Source organism: Cucumis melo, chromosome 4, assembly GCF_025177605.1.
Source record: "Cucumis melo cultivar AY chromosome 4, USDA_Cmelo_AY_1.0, whole genome shotgun sequence".
Classification (NCBI taxonomy): domain Eukaryota; kingdom Viridiplantae; phylum Streptophyta; class Magnoliopsida; order Cucurbitales; family Cucurbitaceae; genus Cucumis; species Cucumis melo.
The window spans coordinates 29,808,480-29,818,460 of record NC_066860.1 but is presented as its reverse complement, the minus strand read 5'-3'; the positions used below and the strand labels follow the sequence as shown (position 1 = coordinate 29,818,460).

The following is a 9,981-nucleotide window of genomic DNA, read 5'->3' as shown; positions in this document are numbered from 1 at the left end:
AGCAGTGGTGGCAGCAGTGAGCATCGTGTATGGTTTCACCTGGATCCATCCAAGTCAACTTGCATTTGCTTCAAGACATTGCAATTTACCCAAAGACCTCATCCTACCAGCTGGACAAAGACTCCAAACGGTTCATAGCTCATAGAGTCATTTAGTAAACTTCAACTTTAACCCACAGTGTAATTGGGAGATCGGAATGTTTAGCCCTCTCCTGCTCTTCTTTACTACTTATTTCTGGACAGTCGCGTCGTAAACATTCAATACCTTTAATTTGGTTAGCCGTAGCATAACCTCTCTTGAAGGTAATTCTTTCAATTTAAAACAATGATAAAAATGCAATTCTCTCAAACATGTAAGCTCTCCTAACCATTCTGGAAGAGCTTCAATGCCAGCAAACCTGGAAATTTTTAGAATTTTCAAGTTAGTGAGGAGCTGAAGTTGTTGGGGAAGTTGGGTTGTTGCATTATCATATGATCCATAATCAGTCAACACAAGTTCAACAAGCCGAGAAGACAAGTGCATGAAGAAACCAAACTCATAATTCTTCATGTATCCACTAATTCTCAAGTTTTTCAAGTTAGTGAGGTACTGCAGTTGTCAGATAAGTTGGATTGTTGCATTATCATCTGACCCATAATCAGTCAACTCAAGTTCAACAAGTTGAGAAGGCAAGTGTATGAAGGAACTAAACTCATAATTCTGCATGCATCCATTAACTATCAACTTTTTCAAGTGAGTGAGCTCACTTAATCCCTCTGGCAATCTTTGCAACCCACTAATCTCTAAATGATATAAGTTGTGAATATTTTGCACATTTAGCCCCATCAAATTACCACACCCATTGATTTTCAAATATTCAATGGAGTGGCAACCTTCTAACCCACTTGACAATTTTTCAATTGATGACATACAGAAATAGAAAGTTCTTTTAGAGAACCAAAGAGATTCGATGCATTAACCGTTGCTTCATCCCATTGCTGTACCTTCTCCATCCAAGTAATATCAAGTATCTCTAACTTGGGAAAAGCAAAAGAATTTCTGTGGTTATTGGATTCAATTCCATAAAACTCATTCCCTATACTTCTCACATTATTCATCTTATAAATCTTAAGTATCTTTAATTTGGACAACTTTCCAAGGATAGGAAGCAGTTCACATCGGCTACGATTGGATAAACTTATCCAAACTAAATTTTCAACAAAAGTACAGTTAGGCAAAACTTCCCCTTGAAACTTGTCAATTTCCAATGATGGTAGATTTTGGTGTGGTTGAAGTCCTTCCAACACTTATACATTGTGATATTTACCGTTTTCTGTATTATTAAGGTTGGAAGACCATTGAAAGATTAGGTGACGTAAATTCTTCTTTTCCACCAATTTTGCAGCCATAGCTTCATCTTTATTTTGCACTCTCCTGAGATTTGTAAGAGTTAGAGTACTTTTGAGGTTTTTCAAGGGTCCAAGCTCTTCTATTTTACAACCCTTATCCAATCAACTACAAACTCAGACAATGTTTGAAGATGAATAAAGTTGCTCATATGTGAAGACATTTGTTCCATGTCAAATTTTTGGTTAAATTTTAAATGTTTCAGATTAACCAATTTTTTCAAATTGTTTGGTAGATCACTTTTAATATATCCAAGTTTTAAAGTTTGTAAATTATAAAGTACACAAATATCAGATTCTTGAGCAAACTTGTTTTCATAAAAACCTGAAATGTCTAGATATCTCAAATGTATCAACTTGTCCAAAAGAATTCGCAAACCATTAGCACAATAATGCCAATTCAGTTTTAAAACACGCAAACAAGCAAGGTCATCCAAAACCTTATAATCAATATCTTCATCTTTGAAAATCAATGTGCGCAACTTTCTTCCACTTTTTCGATTCAAATTATTTGGACTTGATTCCATTGATGACTTGAAATTGCACAAGCAAGGTCATGCATCAGATCATGCCTTTTAAAGGTAACAATTCTATTATCATCATCCCTGGCGATGTCTTGAAATAAGGAGCGAGACAATAAGAAGTTGAAGTACTTTTCTCCTATATTCTCCATCATCAAGCCCTCTCTTTCTTGTTGGGTTGAATAAATCCTTGTGCTATCCACATTTGAATTAAGTCATCTTTTTGAAAGTTGTAATCTTGAGGAAAATTTGAGCAGTATGCAAAACATTGTTTTAACATAGGATTTCGTAAAGAATCGACACTTAATTTTAATATGGACAAAACAAAATCTTTGTACTCTATTGAAATGTTCCTGACGATGCTTTCAACTTTTGTCGGCCAACTCTCATGATCTCCTTCTTCAAGTTCAAATTCTTCAAATTTGATTGCACCTCCAAAAACTTTTGCAACAAGTGGTACACCACTCATTTTCCTAACCAGCTCCTTTTTCGTAACCTCCAACTTCGAATTCATTGGCAGCTGACTTGCATTTGCACTTCTTTAAACAACGCCCAACATTCAACATCGGATAATTTATTTAGATGATGAATGGAAATTGGCTCCACCATGGTTGCCACTTCTACATTCCTTGTGGTCATCATAATACTATTTCCAGATTTTCCAGTAATATGTTTCAAACAACTACTAAGCTCGTCCCACAATTTTTTTTTCCTTATCCCAAACATCGTCAAGCACGTACGAGAAAATACTTTTTGTCTTGCATTTCTGTTTGGAGCCTCCGAAGCAAGGCCTCCTTAGATTTCAAGCCACTACAAGTATCTGTCATGGATTGAAAGATTTCTTCCAAAATTTTCATGACATTGAAGGGTTTAGACACACAAACCCATATCATTTGGTCAGAATGTCCTTTAATGTCTTCATGATTGAAGACCATCTTGGCCAAAGTTGTTTTTCCAAGACCACCCATTCCAACAATGGATATCACTGACATATGATGTTCATCACTAGAGTCAATCACCAATTTCAGTATCTCTAAAACTTCAGCTTCCCTTCCTTCAACTTGGAAGTTAAGCATTGAGGTTGTTTCTCGAATTTGCTTAAGAGCAGCCTCTGTTCCTATGGTGTTGGATTCATTACTAACTAGTCCTAAAGGACTTGCCGCACAATAATGTTTGCACAAAGCTTGAGTAATGTTCTTCAGTTTCTTGGCCTTCTTGCAACGAAACAAAAAGGGATTTGTGGACGGCGAGATGGAAATGGAATCACGTACCTTTCTCAATTTTCTTGTTTGTTCCACAGTTTGTCGTCGACGATCTTCATAAATAAGCTCATCCAGTAGATCATCAGCTTCATAAACAATCTGTTGAAGATCTTCCACCCATAGACTCACAGAATCATGATGCAAAATTTTTCCTGTTAATGTCAGCTAAGATTGCAGCAGCATTTTGCAACTGTTTTTTCAACTGGGAGGCCTCCTTCTCCAAACCCCATGCAGCACCAATTTGCTCTGCTCCATATTTCACAATTGTCTTCAGAACTCCTTGAATAGCAAAAGTCCATAGAAATTCAGCCATAATTCACTCTGTTTTTTAGCTCTCAATTTCTCTAATCCCTCAATTGCAAAAGTTAGAAAGAAGAGAAAAATTCAAAAGTATGAAGAGGAATTTGAATCATTACAAATCGGTCCTGGTCTTCTAAACAAACAAATGCAATTAATTATGAAACCCATCTTCTTTTTCTTTCCAAGCCTTAATTTGAAGAGCAATAATATTTTTGTGATTTATTTATGTTAAATTATACAAAAAAAAAAAAAATCTTTGAACATTGGGCAGTGGAATTGATAACACTTCTAGGCTAATTAATTAAGAATATAATGACATTTTTAAATAATTAAAAAAAATAAATATAAAAATGAGGATCGAGAGAAAGAATCAAGATCATTTTTCGAACAAATTTAAATCTCAAACCAAACTTTAGTTAGACTCCTCAAAAGGAGCCATTGGTGTATCATTTTAACCATTCATTCTTTGCTTTTAACATAGGATGAAAAAAGTTGAGAGGTATCCCAAGTACAAAAATTAGATGACGTACAAGATATCATCTGCAACCTACATAACATTCAAATAATTTACATGATTAATTTATATCACAAATTCACAAGGGATACCTCAATAATTTGTTACAAGTTCTTAAATTCTTTTACAAAAATTTTATCTTTTAGGTTTTAGGAATACTTGTTATTCCTTCGATCGTGGTATTTTCTGTCACTTGAAAATGTTTTTAGAGAAATATTTGTTTTACCTCATCAAAACGTCTTTAACCAAGAATTTTAAAGATTTTCTTCCATTTGCTTTTCTTTGTAACTTGCAGACAGGGACACAACTTCTTTCTAAATGTGTGAGCTCCTTGGACCTCGAGCAAGATGATGTAATTCTAGAAAAAAAGTCGTTTGTTATAAATGATTCAAGAAGCTTCTAGAGTATTTACTGTTACCCTCTACTTTAAGGGATCTTTTATATTATTATTATACCGAAAACTTTAATATTCTCACATTTTACACACTTTCATAGTGTCAACACCGAAAAGAACATGGTGAATGAGATCCTTTCCAACTCTTTCAAAGAAATTATATCTAGTTAATTTGTTTATGTTGGTCACATAATAAACAACATTGCTTCTACTTGTAATTAGTTGTTTTTCTTTCTACATTCTAAATGTTTATGGTCGTAAAAATACTTTGTTGTAGGAGTTCAATAAGATTATTGCGTACAAGCAAACAAAAGTCGATCTTGAGCTGGTCGTTTAAATTTATACAATGGTATTCTTGGTAAGATTTGCTATGCACCTATTTTGCTTATAAATTTCATTTAAAATAAATAATTTATGGCAAGATAAATTGTAAAAACCACCCTTAAGTATGTTGGTAGTTGTAAGTGTTTAAATTGGACTCTCAAAATAGGAACTAGATCCATTTCTATGTTCAATTTTCTATCATTTGAATGTCTAATTTTTACAATTATAATGAGTTTGAAGATCTAATTTTAACATTTTTAGAAGTTTAAGGACCCAATTTATACAACTGAAATTGCAACTACCACAGGTTTTTTGTGCAATTTTGTCCCTGTTGTATATGCTGTTTTGAAAAAATAATTATATGAATTTTCTAATCAAAGCAAAAAGAAGGAATGACGGAGAGGTCATGCATTGCCTTGTGAAAAATAAGTAGTGCAAGATATTGATGAGAACTTTTGGTGTTGGTTCTTCTTATCTCATTTCTCTATATTTTGGGATAAAACAAGCATAATTCAGTTGTGTCGTGGTGTTTGTACTATTAATTTCGAAGTCATAGCTCGATTTTCCTATCTAACTTATTATAACTAGTTCATGTTAAGTGCATGTTTGGGTTGACTTACAAAGTGTTTATAAGTGCAAAAAAAAAATGTTTATAAACACTTAAAAAGTCAATCCAAACACATCACGAGTTTATGTTTTATAAATAAAATTTGAGGGACATTAGTTATTGGTGTATTTAGTATAGAGCCAAGGACTCATCCTTCTCTCTGCAACTTTATGATCTTTATATACATACAAAGCTCTTGATGTATGTTTTCTTCAATGTCGGTTTAAAATCAACGTTATGGATTATCGAAATTTCAATTTCCAATTATCTTCAATGTCATCGAACACCCTCTTGTTTTCAACTGACATTGTTCACCATCTTCTACATAGGTTAATTATGTTGTAATGTATTACAAAATTCAAAAAAAAAATTGTTTGTTGTAAGACGTGATTGTTATAATATTTATAGATTTAAATCTGTTTTACAAACCCAAAAAAATAGTTAAAGGTTTCTTTTCAAATGACTTTTTGACGAGAACCCAAACCCAATATCAAACGTAATCTAAGACATTGACTACTCAATCAATACAAAAAATAATATTTAAAACTTTTATTTATTTATTTAAAAATTTGAAAATTTTGCCTGAGGGAGACGTCAATTAAAGCCTCTCCAAGCTACCAATGTTTGTAATAATATTAAATTTTAGTATGCCATTAATATCAAAATCAAAGCACATTAATTAGTACTTCCCAAAGAAAAATTAAAGGCATTTTTGAACGATCTTAAGTTCAATATAATGCAAGAAAGGGATGAGTAGAGAAAAAAAAAAAGAGGAAGAAGAAGACACATTTAATTTACAAATTTGTGCCCAACCACTACTATCCCACTTTTTATGTTTTAATGAAGAAATAAAAAGGGACTTTGATTCAGCCCAATATGGCAATTGGGAAACGAAATCAAATATGGAAAAAGAAAAACCCCTAATTAAAGACATTATTGTAATGATCGATCTTCTTCCATTTTGTTGTGTTTTGTCTAAAAGAACGACGGGTAGATTGATCTCTCCATCTCCAATGTAAGAAGAAGTTATACTAATGTTTGACATGAGCAAAGAGGTTTTTGGAAATTTTTCAATCCCAAAGAGTTTTCACTTTCGCAATGAGACGGAGGATTATAGAATTTTAATGGTTTTGAATGGATCTTTACGTCTATTTTCTTATCCAGCATTTCAAAGAAAATGAAAAAGTTTATGATATCTAGGAGATGGAGATGGATGGAGTTTTGTGGTCAAAGCTATTGACGATTGGCCCTCTTCTTGGGATTCAATATCCATTGTTGTTTTTAAGCTTGAATGAACTTTTAACGGAGTCAAAAGAATGACAAATAATTTTGTACGATTGTAAAACTCAACAAATCAAAGAGTTGCAAGTAAGAGTGAAGAAATAATGGTAGACTACTACAAACTAGTTTACAGATACTAATTTGTTCGTTAAAAGTTTGGTATTTGTGGAAGGAATATGAGTTATGAGTTATAGTATTTTTTTTTTCAAACTTAGTTTAATTTAAATAAAATTTAGAAATGTTGGTTTTTGTTTCGAGAGACCATTTAACTTTTATAGAAAAAATAAATAAATAAATAAATAAATATATATATATATATATATATATATATATATATATATATATATATATATATATATATTGTATTACTTTGGAGGCCAATAATGATTGTAAACACAATTACTTTACAATTCCACTTTTTCTTTTTCTTGTTGTTTTATGCTATTTTTCTCGTAATTGTGACAATAATTTCGGTCATTTCCAACCATTTTCTGATTGTTATTTTTCCAGCTTATAATATTTTATTTTTATTAATTAAATTATACTTTATTTAATATATATGTGTATGTGTGTAAAAATAATTTTATTATTACAATTTGAAAGCTCATCAAAATTAATTATTAATTATAATTAAAAGTTCATATATAATTACGTGTGAGGAAGTTATGAACTTTTAATTGAAAGATCTATTCAAATAACTTCTTCATATCACATTTGTATCACTTTAAAAGTTGTTAAGGTAACATTGTTTACAGTTTTATTTTCTTTTTGCATGCGCTTCAAAATAAACTTATATTTTATATTATTCTTTTATATTGTTATTATGATAATTGATTTTTGATACTTAAGAGAAACAAATATTAATCAAACCCATATTGGGTTCAATTTGTTTACGGTAAAACTTCGTATGGGTTCGATGCACTTTTGTCTTCAACAAGTAGTTCGACATTCTGGGTTGAAGCATATTATAATTGATGATCGATCCTCTTTTTGTGAGTGAATATTTGTTGTTGTGTTGATTAACTTTGAACAATATAAGATAGGCGAGAGGAATTGAGAGGTATATCGAGACATCTCAACTAGAGTTTGATATTGATACATATGTGGCACGAATCCTCGTCACACTTCAAGGCCACAGGTTATGTAGTATTGATACAGAAAAGATATGTAGTACAAAAGCAAGCTAGAGAGAAGTTCGATAAAAGTTCAATATAAGAAAGAAATGAGTAGAGAAAAACCTTTCAATTAAGAGAGATGTTAATGATATCATAATGATAAGGTAACGAACATTTTGCAAGATCGATCAAAGGGAATGTATAAGTTTAAGATGTCCTTCCAAAGATAACTCGAAAGCCTCACCACCGTTATATGAAAAAGTACTTCTTCGAAAATATTAATTGTTCTTGTTCATTATCCTAATTCGAATACAACATAAGAGAATTGGTAATTGGGATATTCTCTTTACCATTATTCTAAATGGAACACAACATAAAAGAATGAGTTACGAGGAAATAAAATATTTATTGTTTTTTAATTATCATTATCCCTAATTAAAATACAACATAAAAGAATGAGTTATTATGATATTTTTACTGTTATCACAAGTGAAACACAACATAAGACGTAATAGAAAAGACACAACATAAGACGTAATAGAAAAGGCAACGGTGGGTGTGGGAATAGGGAGTGGGGAGTGGGGAGGGGAATATAGATAATAGAAAAAAAAAAAGAAGAAAGAAAAGGGTAGTGGAAGTTTTGGGAGAAAAAAAGGAAAAAAAATAGTTTCGTTAAATTCTAAATGTTTCAGATTAACAAATTTTCTTAAATTCTTCTATAGATCACTTCCTATATTTCCGAGTCTTAACGTTTGTGAATTATAAAGTAGAGAAAGAGATTCTTGAAGAAGTGTGCTTACAAAACATTATGAAATATAAAGATATCTCAAATGTATCTTGCTCAACGTAATCGACAAGTTGTTATTTTCCAACCTATTCAATACTAAAACACGCAAACAAATAATGTTGTCGGCCCGAATCTTATGATGAACCTCTTCATTACATTACGGAGAATCCACAGACTAATTCAACCCAAATTATAATGTCTTGCTAAGTTCAACATTTATGTGTACATGGTAGGTGGATCCTCAAAACATGTACCACTCTTCTTTTTTTAAACGGAGACAAACTTCTTTATTATAAACAAAAACTAAAATCATGTACCACTCATTGGATATACTACGTAAACACATCCACATAACATACGAGTAAATCAAAATTGATACATAAATTTAGTGGTTTGAAAGTAACTCCTATCTCAAATCTCATCATTATTTTTCTAAAATGGAACACATTTTCTTTATGCCATAAACATTTTTGAAATTCACAATTGATCTCAACACCTCTCAAAACATTATTTACAAAATCACTATTTTTTTCTTTTTTTGTTAAAAGCGTGAATTTAAAATGACAAAAAGTAATGAATAATTTTTGGACTTGACGTATCAAATTTTCTAAAAAACACACGTATGAACATAAGTTATTTCAACTCTCGAACTTCAAATAAATAAAAAAGGAAAAAAGAGTTGAAATAACTTATAAAATAACCAGTCACAAGATCATTAACGCGAAGACATTATTTGGTTCATGTCTGTCCCATAATCTCTTTTACGTCTTTTTGTTTGAATATTTATTAATTACAGCATTTCTTTCATAAGTAAGCTGGAATAGCTCAGTTGGTTAGAGCGTGTGGCTGTTAACCACAAGGTCGGAGGTTCAAGCCCTCCTTCTAGCGATATTTTTTTTAGTATTTTATTCTATCACAGTGGTTGGATAATATTGTCCAAAAATATAAGTTTTTTTTTTAATTTTTTATTTTTTACATACTACTTTTGAGAATAATTTTACACAACTTAGACACTCTTCCAACATTGACCCTTACATATTCAATAATCAATTGAAAGATACTCTCGCTACCACCGTAGCCAACTTTCATCCTAGTAGATTTAATGAATTTATTTAAGGTTGAATCAACTTTAACCATCAAATTGCATTACTTGAAATTGATCATGCATGGTTGTGTCCACTATTGTCGCTGTAAATCCCAAACTTCAATCTACTCTATTTTTATTAAAGAAAAATTCCACCAAAAGAAAGAGAAAAAAACAAATGAGATGATTGAAGAAAAAAATCGATTTAGATAATTGAAAGATGGTGGTGGTGAACCATAATAAAATAAAGTTATATTGTGATGCAATCCAAAATTCATATTTGAATTAAACGAGTAGCGTCTAATATGAACTATGTTTAGTTTTAAATTTGTCACGGGAGATAAAATGATAAAGAAAACGAGATGAATTTTTTTAAAAAAACACTAACAAACAAAAGAATATAAAAT

General features: G+C 31.2%; 1 protein-coding gene and 1 non-coding gene across 2 annotated transcripts; one reads left to right on the top strand and one right to left on the bottom strand.

Moving 5' to 3' along the window:
• Positions 1-2,634: 2,634 nt before the first annotated feature.
• Positions 2,635-3,481, bottom strand: LOC127148986 (disease resistance protein RGA2-like). Its single transcript, XM_051083424.1, has 2 exons — positions 3,394-3,481; positions 2,635-3,278 (listed from the first exon to the last, which is right to left on the bottom strand). Exons 1-2 carry the CDS (start codon positions 3,479-3,481, stop codon positions 2,635-2,637), a joined length of 732 nt encoding a protein of 243 aa, XP_050939381.1.
• A 5,823-nt stretch (positions 3,482-9,304) lies between these two features.
• Positions 9,305-9,378, top strand: TRNAN-GUU (transfer RNA asparagine (anticodon GUU)). The gene has a single exon. It is a non-coding gene; the product is annotated as a tRNA-Asn (tRNA).
• The last annotated feature ends 603 nt before the right edge of the window (positions 9,379-9,981 follow it).

Coding starts and splice junctions, on each gene's coding strand:
- LOC127148986 (XM_051083424.1), bottom strand. CDS start 3,481: ATGGCTGAATTTCTATGGACTTTTGCTATTCAAGGAGTTCTGAAGACA. Junction 3,279..3,393: donor GCAAATTGGTGCTGCATGGG/GTTTGGAGAAGG, acceptor TATGGGTGGAAG/ATCTTCAACAGATTGTTTAT.